General features: G+C 40.7%; 1 protein-coding gene across 1 annotated transcript in view; it reads right to left on the bottom strand.

Moving 5' to 3' along the window:
* Positions 1-218: 218 nt before the first annotated feature.
* The window catches only part of MFSD11 (major facilitator superfamily domain containing 11), a 28354-nt gene continuing 10406 nt past the window's right edge, over positions 219-18166 (bottom strand). The window contains exons 9-14 of the mRNA XM_014482282.2: positions 16031-16071; positions 9162-9227; positions 7522-7647; positions 4473-4647; positions 3623-3758; positions 219-3088 (exon numbers count right to left, since the gene is read on the bottom strand). Of these exons, the coding sequence (XP_014337768.1) occupies positions 2924-3088; positions 3623-3758; positions 4473-4647; positions 7522-7647; positions 9162-9227; positions 16031-16071 (709 nt within the window). The 3' untranslated portion in view covers positions 219-2923. The remainder of the gene's footprint in view (positions 3089-3622; positions 3759-4472; positions 4648-7521; positions 7648-9161; positions 9228-16030; positions 16072-18166) is intronic.

Raw genomic sequence — 18166 nt, 5'->3', positions numbered from 1 at the left:
TATAGGGCAGAAGAGGTAGGTGGGGGACGCCTTCACACAGAGTAAAACAGTTGTGACTCAATTAAGGTTGCTCCAGGGCTAAGCCAAATTTCAATATACAGAAATCTGCAGCAAAAGAACAGCACACTCATACTTACACACACACACCCATGTGAGACAAAGTGAAGACTTACTTACCCAGAAGCATAAATTATTTGAGAGAGTACATAAAACAAGCGTAAAAATTAAATTCTTTATTTCATACCACATTTCAAATTCAAATAATGATACAAATTCAAACGAGCTGTTATCAGTCAAATAAAGAGCCCACCAAGGCCAACACTATTTATAGACATAAAGACTGAGTAAAAAAACAAAACGAAACCCACCCAAACACAAAATGTGAGTACAGAACTTAAGGTGAAGAACATCACACATAACAACAGGAGGGAGGCGGCCCAGAAGTCGTGTTCCTGACACATTCCCCTCACTCTCTTTTCCCTTGTGAAAGCAGTTACCAGGAATCCTACCAGTTGTGATAAGAGGCTGCGGCTGCCCTGGGAGAATGCACTCAGTAGTATTAACAGAGGCTACTGAACCTCTGCAGCCTAATTCTACAGACCTATCATAAGCAAAGGGAGCCCGAGCCTGGCAGAGTGAGGAACATAGGAATGCAGGGCCCAGTTCCCAGCTGAACGTGAGACAGGCAGCCTTGCGAGACGGTCCTGGGGATCCTGGTTCTAGTCACTCCCTGGTGTAACCCCCACCCCCTTCCGTGAGTGTGGCCGGGAACTAGTAACTTGCATCTAGTAGGGAGAATACAGCAAAAGTGATGAGATGTCATTTTCGAGATTAAGTGATAAAAGACGGTGACTTATGACTTGCTGGCACTTCCCTCTGGCTTTTCTCACTTGCTTTCTTTGATGAGGACAGCCGTGAGAAACTAAGACTCTTAGTCCAACAGCCTGTGAGGAACCAACTCCTGACAAGGATGAGACTAAGCTGAGAAGCAGGTCCTCCTCCGGGTCACGCCTTGGCGGCAGCCTTGTAACAAAGCCTGGGCTGGCTGGAGGGCCTGGTCCAGCCATACCGAGACCCGCAGAAACTATGAGAGAATACGTAGGTCTTAAGTGGTTGAGTTTTGGGGTAATATGTCATTCGGAGATAGAAGACAAAAACATCTGGGTAAACTATAATGTGCTTAGTGAAAAAAACTGTTAGTTGCTCAGTCACGTCTGACTTTGTGACCCCATGGACTATAGCCTGCCAGGCTCCTCTGTCCAGGAATTCTCCCAAGTAAGAATACTGGAGTGGGTAGCCATTCCCTTCTCCAGGGGATCTTCCCGACACAGGGATCAAACGCAGGTCTCCTGCACTACAGACAGATTCTTTACTATCTGAACCACAAGGGAAATGGCTAAGTTTTGGAGTAATCTGTCATACAGTGATAGAAAACAAATACATCTGAGTAGACAATAATGTGCTTAAAGAGATAATAAATTCATTTGCATTAATTCTGAAACAGCATTTACAATTTATATAAAATCAACTATCAACTGAGTTTATCTCAACTTCAAGAAAGAAAACCACAATTTTACAACTTGGAGCAAAAGAGTTCAGTGTTCCATACAAATGCAATTTCTCTAAGGGTTCCAGCTAACCACAATTCCCTGCAATTGCCATCAAGTCTAAAACTCACACTCCATAAAATTACTAAGCAGGTGTTAAAAAATAAAGGAAAGCAAAATATTGTTTGTCTTCTTGATTAAATCTACTTTGCCATAAAACTCTTGATTTGTTCAGTTAATTTTCAATTTTAAAAGTGAGCTTTCCCATTGATAGGGAATATCCAGAAGAAGCAAATCCACAGAGACAGGAAACGGATTACTGACCACCGGTGCCAGGCAAGAGAATGGCGAATGACTACCAGTAGGCACGGGGGGTTCTTTCGGGGTGATGAAAACGTTCTGGAAAAGACAGTAGTGATAGCTATATAATCTTGTGCATGTACTGAAGCGCCACTAAACTGTATACTTTACAATGATGAATTTTATGATTTCTGAATTATCTCAATTAAAGTAACTGTTTAAAGCTCTTATGGATTAAAGTTAACATTTCCATTCTAAACATCTCCCCCAAACAGTTAGACTCCATTCCCAGACATGCGTATGGAATGGTGTTTCTTAGTGACAACAGCCTGCCGCCACAGCTTAGACTTCACCACGTGTTCTGGGTTTGTTTGTTTTTTATGCACTGCATCCTCTAGAAAAATTACTAGCAAAAGCCTCCATCAATAAATGTGTATTTTTTTCTTAAGTGTGTTTCTGTTCATTTACAAATGTAAGATTCCTATTTTTAAAACTTAAGACAATTTTTACCTCATTTCATAATACTTGATTAGTACCCCTCTTGCTAGGAACTACAAGAAAAATTATCAAAAATGTGCAAATCTTTTCAAAGATTCCATTTCAGTGTTACATGATTTACTTAAACGTCATTCCCAGACACACATGGGGTGGCACATGCTCCCTGTTACTACATAGTAACACACAGCCACACACCTAGGAGTCTTCACACGACATACGAGTCTTCATACACATATGGCCTAGTAGTTTCGATCAAAGCATGATCTCTCAACGAGAACGGGGGGCAGAAGAAAACATTTACATTTACAACATGACCATAAGGAACGTGAGACAGATGAACTGAAAAACAACATCTTCGAACATCATGACTGACAGGACAAGTTCCCTTATTTCACTAGTTTCTAAACAATATTTGTAAACCTGAATACCAACTCTGGCAGATTTAGCAGTCTTAGATCTCGGAGTTTCCATTCTAACAGCCTCCAAGGTATGGTGAAGATGAGAGCGGCCTCCTCTGCCCGGCCCTGCCGCTCAGCCGAGGGTCTGAAGAGGCGGCCTCCTCTCACTGGCACCCTTCTTCAAATACTTCGGTAGTCAGAGCCCCGGGCTACAATGGCAGCAGCTTCCCACTCCACAGTGAAGAAGGAGACAGTTCCAAAAAACCCAAATATCACCATGACCAGGAGTTGCCAATGAAGGAGAAGGTAGTTACTGTAGAAAAATGCCACGGCTGCGCAAATGGACTAAGAATAAAGAAGACAAAACAGATCATGAAACATGCACACGTGACCCAGCCGACTCCACAACGAACCCCACAGCTTGGACCCAAGGCTTCTTGTCACTGCTCCCTGCTCTTTCTGCATCTAGAGGGCACCTCCTTAGTCACTAGCTCACAAACATGCACCATCAAGTCCCACTGAGAGCTGGGAATAATCAAGTAAGCTACAGTCTGCTATTTAAAATAGTATTTTGTTAAAAAAAAAAAAAAAACTGGAGTGATAAAATTATGTGCATGCACAGTGAGAAGCACACTTGTTACCTGTGAACACCATGAACTCTAGTATCTACTGAAAGAAGTCTGAGCCGCAGAGGCCGGAATGTAAAATCTCTTATACAAGTGATGGGACAAAAAAGATCACAGTACTTATTATCTCCTCATTCTGATCAGAAATCCTTTTAAAGGATCTCCTAGACGTTTATTTAAGAAACATTAAGAAAATGAAGTTACAGCACTTCAAAAAGACCCGCCTTTAAACATAGTTTAAAGAAGAATTTACCTGCACAAATTTAAAGACGGCAAAAGCCGGGGCGCTGTCTTCAGAATAGAGAAAACCTAAAATACTAAGCAGCTGAGTATTGAAGCAGCTGTCTCCAAGACCCAACAGGAAGCTGCAGAAGATGGCAATTTCTTTGCTGATTAAAATAAAATTAATTGAGAGTGAGCATTAATAATAATATTTGTTAGAGTTGTTTAAAATGTAACAGCAACTCACCCACAAAAACATTTTACTCTCCAGTTTAAACAAGTGTATGAAACAAGAATGAATAAACATGGAATTTACAAAGAACTTATACTCAAATGCTGTCACCTTCACAGTCTAGCGAACTCTAGTCTATTAACCATCAGGGAAGCAAACAGTGTGTCTGGGATGGGGCTGCCCTTGGCTTGGGGGTCCAGACATAAATGCCTACGCTGAAAATGAATCTGAGGGTTGAGTGCAGTAAAATGACACCCGCAAAACTCCCATAACCACTGTGAAAGGGCTGGGCGGCCGATCCAGCAGACAGATCACCCCTCATTCCTCACTGCTCTTCCCTGAAGTCCAAAAACGTCTAGAGATTTCAATGCTCAAAAAGCAGAGATAAAAATTCAAATCAGACACTTACGCAATCCTTCACAGATCAAGAAAAAGATTTAGTGGGGAGAAAGGTTAAAACCAACAATCACAAAAATAACTTGATATTCTCTATGGATTTCTATTCAAACTCATTCTGGCTCCATTAACACATGACAAATGACCTTATAACAGACTTACAGAAAAGGACTAACTGCTCCATTCTAAATTCCAAGCCATCCTTTACCTCCTGCCCTTCCTTAACTTACTAGAAAAAGGGCCGCCACTGTACCTGGGTTTGATGTAAGCGCTGCTGTCAGTGCCTTCAACAGGAGCAATGGGGGCATCCCCAGGCATGTTGAGGAATATTAAATAAAAAGCTATAAAATGCACCAGGATGCCCAACAGCACAACTGGATTCCTACCAAAACGATTATTCTTGCTCAGCAGGCCAAAGAGGCTTCCACCTGTAAGATCAATGAACAAACAAAAAAATCCAAGGCCAAGTTAACATATCAAAAACTTAGTTTTGAAAAAATAAATGGACAAATAGTGAATTTAATAAAATAAAGCAAGCAAGCACGAATATACAAAGTAAGAAATAACTGTTGAAACAAAGGAAATTATAAAAATCAGGACAGACTTCTAGGTAAGATAGAATAACAGGAACTGAATTTACCCCCAGTCTAAAAAAAAAAAAAAAAAACCAAAAATATGGCACAACGGTTTTGAAGACACAGATTCTCAGGTGACAAAGGGCAGTGATCTCAGAGAGACAGGGAACAAATGAGGCGAGGCCCACACCTGCCCCAGCTGACTGAGAGGCCGGGGGCTTCAGAAAGGGGGAGGGCGGAAGCAGAGCGGGGAGGACAGGGGAAGGAGACCGGGAAGAGGGGCAGAAGGGGAGGGAAGGCAGGAGGAAGCCCACAGCCTCCCTGAGTCACGGAGACAGAGCTCAGGGGCTGGGGAGACCAAGGTGCCTGAGTTTCCAAAACAGGGCATCAAAAAGGAAAGCTGATCAGCACAGGATGTGAGTAGCAGAGATCAGAAAGAGCTTTCCAAAAGGATTAGTGGCATTAGTGCCCTACCCTGGGCTGGGCAGAGTACCTGGTCCCACCAGCCAGACCGGAAATCTTATTATTCACTGGGTATTCACGAAAGGGTCTTCCCTTGGGGGAGAGAGATAATTAGCCCTCCTCTGAGCACTACTCTGGTTCCATCCAACACACTTTAAAAGCAAGACTCAAAAAGTCACACTGTTTCCAAGTAAATGAACCGCATCCAAGAACAAAGCTCAAGAACAGGAACAGCAATGTAAAAGTCATCCCACACCCAACAAGGTAAAGTTCACAATGGCTAGTATCCACATTACCAGGCATGCAAAGGAACAGGAAAATAGGACCTGTTATTAGACAAATCAGTCAAACACAGAGTTATCACCTGACCCAGCAATTTCAGTCCTAGGTTTAGTGTTCACAGCAGCATTATTCATAATGGGCAAAAAGCAAAAACCACCCAAACGTCCATGACACGATGAATGGATGAATAAAAATGTGGTAGATCCACGTGACTAAATATTATTTGGTAATAAAGAGGAATGAAGTAAAAAAGAAAAAAGAAATGAAGTACTGATACATGCTACACCATGAAAAACCCTGCAAACACTGTGTCAAGTAAAAGAAGCCAGGGACAACAGAAAAATACAGATTATATGATTCCATTCACATGAGATGTCCCCGGAATAAATCTACAGAGGAAGTAGATTAGCAGTTGACTGGAAAAAAGCAATGAAAATGTTCTAAAATTAATTATAGGGAACAAAAAAATACACCAACCCCCCACCCTCCTTTGTCCATGCTGCTGCTAAGTCACTTCAGTCGTGTCCGACTCTGTGCGACCCCATAGACGGCAGCCCACCAGGCTCCTCCGTCCATGGGATTTTCCAGGCAAGAGTACTGGAGTGGGGTGCCATTGCTTCTCCGTCCTTTCTCTATAGTGCTTATCATTTTGACATTCTAAGTTTCAGATATTTTTTATTGCATGTGTTCTTCCCCAAAAATATAAGCTCCATGCTTTGTTCATACAGTGGAGGCACAGAAAGTTTTGGGAAGCTCCTCACATGTTACACAGCATCCACTACTGCATGGATCACCGCTGCAGGAGTGACTGGTGGCATAATCAAAACAGAGGTGTGGTCTTAGCCTGTCTCCTCTCCCCGCTTCCTGGCACAGAGCTCCTGAAACCCTAGGAATTTCCTCAGTGAAAGGAGTGTCTCTAGTTATCTTAACTAACCCCTTCCAACCACACCTGAGTTAATGCTGACCCCTGAAGGACTGTGGGGGTGGCTCTAGTCAAGATGGAGGCTGGTTGCCAGGACCCAGTCTTAATTAGAAAACTAGAATGTTCAGCTCCACCCCCCATCTCAGGGGAGGGGAGAGGGGCTAGAGATCGAGTCTGCCATGATTTAATCCACCATGATGAGATGTGCATAAAAATCCCCACGCAACAGGTTTGGGAGAGCTTCCTGCGATGACTCCATCATGTGTCGGGAGGGTACCACATCCTAGACTCCAAGGGGATGGAGGTTCCTACGCCAGGGGTCCTTCTGGGCTTTGCCCTAAGTAGCTCTTCATCTGGCTGTTCATCTGCATCCTTTATTAAATAAACTTTAACAGTAAGCATAGCATTTCCCTCTGGAGAAGGAAATGGCAACCCACTCCAGTACCCTTGCCTGGAAAATCCCATGGACAGAGGAGCCTTGTATGCTATAGTCCATGGGGTTGCAAAGAGTCGGACACGACTGAGCAACTTCACTTTCACTTTCCTTTCATAGCATTTCCCAGGGGTGTTGTAGGAATCCTTGAATGTATAGCCAAGCTGGACAGAAGTGAAGATGGCCTGGGGACTCAGGACTTGGACTGGCGTCTGAAGTGAGGCTGGCCTTGCAGGATTGTACCCTTGAACCTGTGTGGTCTGCTGCTAACTCTAGGAGTTAGTGTCAGAGTTGAACTGTACTGCTGGACATACAACTGGTGTCAGAGATCCAGAGAACAAGAAATTCAGGGATTCTAATACACCTTCCCTAAGTATTTTAAGAGGAAAATCCAGGAAACAAAAAGCAAAAATCTTTGTTTTCTTACTTATGGCTTTGTCTTGAATTACTTGGCAAAAGTTTTATAATTTAGTTTTAGAACAGTGATAATAAAAGAAAAACCAGACATACCCATGTGGATAAAAATAAGCAAAGAAACAGAAATCCAAGGACAGAGAAGTGAAATATACTTAAAGTTTCCATTATAACTGTAACAAACTGATTTAATGCAAAATTTTTTTAAACCAACCTAAAATTTCTCCAATGCCGATGAAAATGCCAGAAAGTCCAATGAGGCTTTTCTCTTCTGTTCCAAATTTATTTATAGCGCCAATACAGGTTCCATATACACCAGAGAAGAAAGTCAGTTCCAGACCTTTAGAAAAGAGTCAGATTTAAATTACAGTTGTCCTTCAGTATCTGCCATGGGTACCAAAATCCAGATACTCAAGTCCCATAATCAGCTCTTTGCATTCAAGTCTCTACATCCTTAGAGTAAACCAACTGCAGATAACAAAGCACTGGATTTTGTACTGAAAAAACACAGTCTACCTTTCCTGGTTTTTTCTTCACGTCTTCATGTCTTGTAGTATTTGAGCTATGCATGTATAAAACAAAATTCACTCAGACTGAAATGCTACTCCACGTGACATAACTGATGAAAAGGAATTAGCCACGAGATGGCAATTGTCACATATTTCAGATTAGAACATACAACCCAAATAAGCAAAGACAGCCTTATGTTAAAACAGTCACTCTGCACAAAAAGGGGGTGGACAGAGGACGTAATTAACATAAACTTGTAACAGAGACACTAAAGTACTCATTATCCTTATTAATAGCTTTCCAAGGGAACAGGAACATATGGTGGCAAGACTAATACCTACTATCTACTTTTGCTTAAAGGAAAAAGTTTTAATTAAACATGTTTTCCAGGAAAAGAAATTTTTAAAATTTGGGTAAAAAATTAGAGCAAATCAGTAGAAGACCTGGTTCCTTAATGTCACAAAATCTTACCTGAATTTTGAAGATGTTCTGACACCACCCTTTGACCTAAAAATAAGATGTTTCTACCTATACCTATGAGGCGCAGAGAGTTGAACCTTGAACAAATCCAGTTTGAACTGTGCAGGACCCTGTAATACTACAGGGTCCACAGTTGGTCGACTGTGCAGACCAGGAAGCACAGATACAAATGGCTGACTGAAGTCACGCAAAGATTTCTGATCACAGGGGAGGTCAGCACACCTAATCCATCCCTTCACTGTTCAAGGGTCAACTGTAAAGGCAAAAGTAATAACTGACATATCAGCGCAACTTTTGACAAGGAAACAGATTTCCTTAAGACCTAAGCCTACTTCACCTATTACCACATCACATTATCACTGGAAGCCACAGAATTCATTCTGTTTTATTGAAAATTCTCTTAATTCATACTCATGTGGCAAAGATTTACTCATGATTATTTTCTGTAGTGCTCCATTTTGTCCTAAAATCATTGGCTGAGATGAATCAAGCCTCCTGCTTTTCAATCCCTTGTACAGAACCCTCCCCTAGGTGGTATTTAGGTTGGCCCTGTGATTTGCTTTCACCAACATGGGAAGGGGTCACGCAAATGCTGAGACATGGAGAGAGGTGAGATCCAGCTTGCATTAGACCCCTTTAGACGTGCAAATGAAACTACCTTGGAAGTTTTAGCCCTATAACTTAAAGAACCTTAGCACTATAACTTAAAGAACCACAAGAGACCCCAACTGAGACCATCAGAAAAACCATTTCGCTGAGACACGTCAATGTACAGAATTGTGAGAAAGTAACACAGTTATTGTTTTCGACACTTACTGTCATTACACAGTTACAGAAAACCAACACTGTAATTAACTCCATTACCTGTATAAGCAGTTGTAATGCTAAGAAGGAGCATCTCCTTGGTGACACATAACTTCAGAGACTTTTCTGCAAAAAAAGAAAAAAAAATTAGGAGTACTTAAAGCTCAACATTCAGAAAACTAAGATCATGGCATCTGGTCCCATCACTTCATGGGAAATAGATGGGGAAACAGTGGAAACAGTGTCAGACTTTATTTTTTTGGGCTCCAAAATCACTGCAGATGGTGACTGCAACCATGAAATTAAAAGACGCTTACTCCTTGGAAGGAAAGTTATGACCAACATAGATAGCATAGTCAAAAGCAGAGACATTACTTTGCCAACAAAGGTCCGTCTAGTTAAGGCTATGGTTTTTCCAGTAGTCATGTATGGATGTGAGAGTTGGACTTCGAAGAAAGCTGAGCGCCAAAGAATTGATGCTTTTGAACTGTGGTGTTGGAGAAGACTCTTGAGAGTCCCTTGGACTGCAAGGAGATCCAACCAGTCCATTCTAAAGGAGATCAGACCTGGGATTTCTTTGGAAGGAATGATGCTAAAGCTGAAACTCCAGTACTTTGGCCACCTCATGCGAAGAGTTGACTTATTAGAAAAGACTCTGATGCTGCGAGGGATTGGGGGCAGGAGGAAAAGGGGATGACAGAAGATGAGATGGCTGGATGGCATTACCAACTTGATGGACATGAGTCTGAGTGAACTCCCGGAGTTGGTGATAGTCAGGGAGGCCTGGCGTGCTGCAATTCATGGGGTCGCAAAAAGTCGGACACAACTGAGCGACTGAACTGAACTAAACTAGATTTTAATCAACCGAACAAAAATTCTAAAATATTCATTCAACCAATTCATTATTACTTGTCAATAATGCCAGTAAACAGAGACACTGGGACACAGGTTAATGATTCAGATTAAAATGCTTAACATATGAACTAAACCTGCCCTATAAGTAAAATGTTGATTTCAACTGTTTAAATATATTCTAGAGTTGTGTTTTCTCTAACACCTTTTCCAGCTCTCAAGAAAACAAATAAAACGTGAAACAGAGAAAAGAAACAGAACAAAACAACAGACTATTCCAACAGACTTGATTAAAGATTAGGGAGTCAACAGTTGGCAAAATGCTAATTTCCCTAAGCAACTTTCCCAGGGCAGCGTTAAGGCTGGACTCAAGGTCAGAATCAGCCCAGAGGTTTTTGACCACCCCAAGCTGGGATACCACCACTTCCTGGATTCTCAGTCTCTGGATCTGAGGACTGAAACCTTAGTTCTGCTCATTTGTTTCTGATCCCTTTAATTTTTAATTTTTATTGTTTAACTTCGTTGAAATCTACAGTGGAAAATGCATTTCTAAAAGCTGCACATTTTAACTGTCTTTGAACCTGCTCACATTTCATAACTTAAGGCCACTTATCTAGGATCCTAAACTAATGGTGGATCCAGATTTCAGTTCCTACTCAGTGGATGACTAGGAAACACATCAGTCACAGACACTCTGTCCTGAATTTCTCTATATACAAAAGAGGATAGCTTTTTTCTTGAATTTCACTAAAATAAAGTGAGACTAGGACTGTGAAGAAGACTGAGCGCTGAAGAATTGACGCTTTTGAACTGTGGTGTTGGAGAAGACTCTTGAGAGTCCCTTGGACTGCAAGGAGATCCAACCAGTCCATCCTAGAGGAGATCAGCCCTGGGTGTTCTTTGGAAGGAATGATGCTAAAGCTGAAACTCCAGTACTTTGGCCACCTCATGTGAAGAGTTGACTCATTGGAAAAGACTCTGATGCTGGGAGGGATTGGGGGCAGGAGGAGAAGGGAACGACAGAGGATGAGATGGCTGGATGACATCACTGACTCGATGGACGTGAGTCTAAGTGAACTCCGGGAGCTGGTGATGGACAGGGAGGCCTGGCGTGCTGCGATTCTTGGGGTCGAAAAGAGTCGGACACAACTGAGCGACTGAACTGAACTGAACTGAAAATCAGTCAGATATTTTCACCAATCATTTTCATATACTTCCAGAAAAAAATACTTGATTAATAAAGTTTAAAACAATATTTTAATTAGAAAAATCATGTTAGCAAAGCATATTTGCTTTTGAGTAATCAGAAGATTTAGCTAACAAAAGGAAATTTTAAAACATAACCTAAAAAGAAAAATAACCTAGTATGATCCTATATGGTGAATTCATGTCCTCATACATTTGTCCAAACCTATAAAACGTACAACACCAAGAGGGAACCCTAATGTAAACAACAGACTCTAGATGATGCTGTGTCACTATATGTTCATCAGTTGTTAACAAAAGTACCACAATGATGAGGGACAACGATAACGGGGAAGGTTACGCATGGGTGAGGGCAGGACATGTATGGGAAATCTCTGTATATTGACAATTTTGCTGTGAACCTAAAACTTCTAAAAAAAAAAATCATTTATCAAAAAAAAAACCCAATATAATTCATTTGAGGAAATTGACAAACTGATCCTAAAATTCATATGTAAATTCAAAGGACTGATAACAGCCAAAATAATCTTGAAAAAGAACAAAAATGAAGACTCAAAATTTACAATAATCAACACAGCATGGTACTGGCATAAGAACAGGCGTATTGAGAAATAAACTCCTACATTCACAGTCATTTGGTTTTTAAGAAGGGTGCCAACACAATTCAACGGGAGAAAGAATAGTATTTCTAGCAAATGGTGCTAGAATGACTGATCTCGTGCAAAAGAATGATGCTGGAGTCCTGCATCACAACATCCATAAAACTTGACTCAAGTGGATCACAGAACAAAATGTAAAAGCTAAAACTATAAAATTCTTACCAAAAAAATACAGGAATAAATCTTTGTGACTTGGAGTCTTCCTAGGACACCAAAAGCACACACAACAGAAGATAAAGTAGATAAATCAGACTCCATAAAAAATTTTAAAATTCTAAGATTCAAAAGATACTACCAAGAAAATGAGAAAAATCAACCTAAAGAATGGAAGAAAATATTTGTAAATTATATATATAAGGGACTTTCACCTATAATATATAAAGAACTCTTACAATTCAATAACAAAAAGACGAGGAATTCCCTGGCAGTTCACTGGTTAAGACTCAGCACTTCCAATTCTGAGGGCTGGGGTTTAATCCCTGGTCGGGGAACAAGTCACACGGTGTGGCCAAAATAATAATAATACAAATAACCCAATTAAAAAATGAGCAAAAGATCTGAGCAGAAATTTCTCCAAAGAAGAGATGAAATGCCTATAAACATATGAAAATACGATCAACATCTTAGATATTGGGGAAATGCAAATCAAAGCCACGAAAAACCACTTTACACATACTAGGATAGTGTTAGTCGCTCAGACGTGTCCAACTTTTGCGACCCTCTGGACTGTAACCCGCCAGGCTCCTCTGTCCATGGAATTCTCCAGGCAAGAATACTGGAGTGGGTTGCCATTTCCTTCTCCAGGCGATCTTCTCGACCCAGGGATCAAACCCGGGGCTCCCACATTGCAGGCAGATTCTTTATTGTCTGAAGCATCAGGGGCTAGTAGGATAGCTATAATCAAAAAGATAACTCTAGAAAGTGGAGAAATTGGAACCTTCGTCCATTGCCAGTGGGAATGTAAAATGGTACCGCCACTTTGGAAAACAACCTGGTAGCTCCTAAAAGATTTAACACAGAGACACCAGAGCCCAGCAAGCCCACTACCCCTGGGTATACAGCCAAGAAATCTGAAAACAATGTCCACACAAAAACTGATGCTAAGAATCCAGTCACAGAAGCCAACTAGTCCTATGATTCCACTTACACAAAATGTCCAGTTATAGGCAAATCTGTAGACAGAAAGTAGATTACTGGATAACTAGGGCTGGGGTTGGGGTTGGGAGAGGAAATGGAAAGTGATTACTAATGGGAAGAAAATGGGAACTGACTGCTGATGGTCATAGAGATTCTTTTGGGGGTGATCATTAGGTTCTAATTTTTTTTTTTTTTTTTTAAATTTTGGCCACATGTGTACTGAATCCTAACCACTAGACCAGGTAACTACGTGAATAGGTTCTAAAATTGACTATGGTGATATCTGTACAACTCTCTGAATATACTAAAAACCACTGAATTATATAAGTGGGTGAACTGTATACCATGTGAATTACATCTCAATAAAGTTATTCTATTAAGGAAAATAACCATAATCTAACACCTTAATGAGTCTCCTCCCAGGCTTTATGCTTTTTAAAAAGAAATTTCACTATTTACACTGTTTTACAATTTATTTTCATATTAACAAAGCAAACATTTTCTAACATTTGTAGTAATCATTTTAATGGCTACACTAATCTACTGGATAGCTGCTTTGTACTTGAATATTTAAATTATTTTTATTTCTCACTAATATAAATAGTAACTAAATCTTGGGGAAAATTCTTACTTCCTGAGGATAATCCTATTAGTGGAATTGTTGGAGTAAAGGGATAAACATTTTTAAGGCTTTTGATTCTTACTAATAAATCTATCTTCAGAAAGTAATACAAGGACTATATTCTTAACAATGTGGTCTTATGTATTTAAGTACCTACAGCCTATATACTGAGAATTATTTATCTTTGGAAATTTAATAGAAAACTTATTAATTTGCATTTCTTATAGACTTAATAACTTTTCTTTGTTTATAACTTTTTTCTTATGCCTTTCTTCAGTTCAGTTGCTCAGTTGTGTCTGATTCTTTGCAACCCCATGGACTGCAGCACGCCAGGCTTCCCTGTCTGGCACCAACTCCCAGAGCTTGCTTAAACTCAGGTCTATCAAGTCGGTGATACCTTCCAACCATCTCACCCTCTGTCATCCCCTTCTTCTCCTGCCTTCAAGCTTTCCCAGCATCAGGGTCTTTTCCATTGAATCAGTTCTTTACATCATGTGGCCAAAGTATTGGAGTTTCGGCGGATTCATTTTGATATATGGCAAAACTAATACAATTATGTAAAGTTTAAAAATAAAAAAATTAAAAAACTAAAAAATAAATAAAATAAAATAAAAAAAACAATGTATTGGAGTTTCACCTTCAGCATCAGTCCTTCCAATGAATATTCAGGACTGATTTCCTTTGGACTGACTGGTTTGATCTCTGTGCAGTCCAAGGGACTCTCAAGAGTCTTCTCTCCAACACCACAGTTCTAACGCATGCCTTTCTTATTGGTTCATAACCCTTTATCATATACTTTAAATATTTTCCCCGCCATTTTAATTTCATTTGATTACTGTGAGAGATCAAAATTTTATATTTTAGGTAAAAAAGAGCATACTTTCCCCTTACTGTTTGACAGACCTGTGAAAGGCTTTCCTCTACCAAATTAATTTCTTGCAGTTACTACTATGGTTTCATTTTTACATTTAATCTACATGGAATTTTAGTATAAGACGGGAAGTACAAGTTCACACTTCTCCCATGCAGTCGGCTGTCTGGCCTTGCTTTAAGGCTCTGTTACAGTATTCCATGCTCCTTTATGAACGCAGACCTGCGTCCAGACTTCAGTTCCAGTGCTGCCCGTATTCCAGTGTTTTCAAATGAATTCATAATAGGTTTTGATATTTACTAGGGAAAGTTCTTTTTGAGAATTTTGTTGGCTATTGACAGATGTTTATTCTTCCAGAGGAACCTTTTATCAGGACCGAAAAATAAATTTAAAAGTTCTCACTGAAATTTTCTAGAATTGCATTAAACATATACATTGAGCTGAGGAACTTAAGTGCCTTTAAATAAGCAGGAATCCTTTCTACTCAATACCTACTATAGCATCAACTGAAGGAATATCATGATTAATAAATGAAACATTGGCTCGCAAGCAAATTAAAGCCTGGACACTCTTTTCCCTTTCTCTTTGCCTTTGGCTTCATTGCCACCTCCTAACTTCACATTGCTCCCCAACTGCCAGGAACCATTGCCCAAATTTAAATTTTCTTGCCCTGTGACACCTTATATGTCTTATCTTTATTAGCTGCTCCCTTCCTTCTCCCCATTCAAACCTAACAGCCCAATATCCTATTACTACCAAACCCTACACTATGTAACCAACCAGCTCCGTGATAAAAAGCATGAGGCCCTCACTGTGTTAGTGTCTCATTTTACAGAGAAGTTGAGGCAAAGCTGATACAACTATCTAGAAAGTATATCCTGAATCTGGTTAATATTAAGAGACATCCAGGGCGGCGGGGGTTCAGAGCACAGAGGCTGCATCAAGTCTTACTGAAGCTGGATGAACCAGCCCATAAGCCTGAAGGTCATCACCCTCCCTTTGCCTGACTTCATGTTCACCAAAGAAGCCAACATGTCTTTCTAGGCCTCTCATAACAAGAAGGAAATTCCTTGTTTGACCTTGAGTAAATAATTTTGCCAAAGCCTCAGTTTTCTTTTCTATAAAATGGAGATAGTGATACATATGTATTATATGATACTCACAGATTTGTCATGAGAACAAAATAAAACACATCGAGAGGTTTAGCCAGGAAAAGCCCTCAACAGATGAGGATAATTGGTTTTACATGATACTGGGTTACCCGAGCCTCTGCTCTATTCTAAGGAGTGACAAGCAATGCTTGAAGAAATGGTCTGTGTCCTCACTTCCTCCTATAAACTCCTAAACCTCTGCCTCCTCCTCCTCAGACCTCCCTCACACATGCACTCAGGTAGGGCACTGAATTATTCTCCATCCCTCACAGGCCTCATGTAAGAGATACTTATTGAGAAGACAAGCGGATTTCAGAGCAGTATACGTAGAAATGTGAAAATACTGGGGTATTGTCAATGCAAAGCTACCAGAGAAACGGGGAAAGTTATTCCTGAACAGTTCCTGCACTTCAGATACAGAAAATACTTACTAAACGCATCTACTGCCTTTGTCATGTTGCTCTGGGGAGACCTGAAAAGATAAAAAGAAAAAAGTTTTCCCCAGAAAACTGAAAAAGAGAACAAACCAAAAAATGATCATATTTTCATTTAAGTCTGTAAAAGCTCTGTGCTCTATGTGGTCTGGTAAACACTTCAGTGGCCTCAATGCTCCCTGCTCCAAGGTGTCCTTGCTTCAGAGACTGTGGGTAAAGTGCTACTTGGGTGGCCCTTTATTAACCACAGAACATGATTCTCTCACATTAAATTTATGACACAGAGTCATGCATGTCTTTTTCAGAAATGGTACTTCTCTGCACACTCTACAGCCTATCAAGAAAATCCCATGCACTGCAATGAAAAGCCCTAGCCACAACCAGAGAAAGCCCACAAGCTGTACAAACACCCAACCCAGACAAAAAAAGGAAAAAAAGTTTAAAAGGAAAGAAAGAAATGATACTTCAGGCAGGACAAAAGTCTCCTCTACCTTGCTGTTTCTAAACTGTAAAAGCAAATCGTGAGGGCTCAATTCTCCACCACTCCAACTACGTAAAAAATTACTGTGGTCCTTCAGTGTTAAAAGCAACACCGTCACCGGCTACACGGGTTTGGGCGCAGTATCACCGACTGGTTAAAAACGCGGGCTTTGAGGCGGAGTCCTGCTTTGCCACTTATTAGTTGTATGGTTTTAGACAAGTGGCTTCATTTCTCTTTTACTTTTTCATTTATAAAACAGGGCCACTATCACTTACCTGTGAGAAGGAAACAAGATATAGTAACTTAAGGGTAAGTGTTTGCAGGTCATGGTAAGAGAGTCTGTAAGAAATTACACTTCTTATCCTATCAGCCAAGTCTACTCCTAGATCTTGAAAAGATATCGTTTACAAACAAACCGAAAGAAAAAATCTAAAGGAGAGCAGGTGACTTAAATTACTGACACAAAAAAGGTAGTATGTTTTAACCAATAGGAAAACATTTTCCCCCACCATAAAAACTCAAGCCTGAGGGAGGCTCAAGAGGGAGGGGACATATGTATACCTATGGCTGATTCATGCTGATGTATGACAGAAACCAAAACAACGCTGTAAAACAACTATCCTTCAATTAAAAATAAATTAAAAAAACAAAAAACAAAAAAACCCACACCTCATGCCATCCCTGGAAGCGAATACTCTGTAGACTCTATTTAATGATGCTACCCTCACCTGGTACTTGGATAAGATCGGGTGGTGGTGTTTTAGCCGCTCAGTCGTGTCCAGCTCTTTGTGACCCCACGACTGTAGCCTGCCAGGCTCCTTTGTGATTTCCCAGGCAAGAATACTGGAGCAGGTTGCCATTGCCTTCTCCAGGGGATCTTCCCAACCCAGGGATTGAACCTGCGCCTCCTGCTTGGCAGGTGGATTCATTACCACAGAGCCACCAGGGTGGATATACTATTTCACACTCCAGGCCCCAAATAAGTAGGAACTGATGTGTAGGCTATAGACTATTGAAATATAATCAACTCAGCTAGTACTCTGCTGTAAATCATTCAGAGTGGACTCCACTTTATGGTACCTTTAAAGTCAGACCCCACGCATGTCCTCAGTGCCTTCTGATCACACCAAGAACAAAATCCAAACTCCCGCCATATCCTGATGCAGTCATCTCTCTGTCCGATGCAGATGCTCCTACTTGCACTGTGCACATCCCGCGGGCCCTCCGGTAGCCATCACACTCCCTTCCACACCTGGCCTTTGTTGCAACAGACATCAGCTGATCTTCACACCTTCTCACCACCCAGCTCTCCACCACCTCCCCCTCTCTCACTGTCTGGCAGAACTTACTCTGCTGTTTTCTTAACATGCATGGTGACTACCAGCCCATCTACAACTAAATTTCATAAGAAGAGGGACTTCTCTGTCTTGCTCATTACTTCTTTCCTACCTTTTGGAAGATGGCTAGTGCATGCATGGTGCTCTTTATAGAATAAAGACATAGAAGTTTCAAGATTGGGAAGACAATTCAGGGAGAGAAAGATCAACAAGGTGGAGCAGAACCACTCAGCACTGCACCTTATGACAGGTACATGATCCCTTGTCTAGCAACGAAGTTCCATGAACACAGGGATGGACTGTATTTGTCTTCAC

The sequence above is a fragment of the Bos mutus genome, chromosome 19 (assembly GCF_027580195.1).
Source record: "Bos mutus isolate GX-2022 chromosome 19, NWIPB_WYAK_1.1, whole genome shotgun sequence".
In the NCBI taxonomy this organism is placed as follows: domain Eukaryota; kingdom Metazoa; phylum Chordata; class Mammalia; order Artiodactyla; family Bovidae; genus Bos; species Bos mutus.
This window is presented reverse-complemented; position numbering and strand designations above follow the sequence as displayed.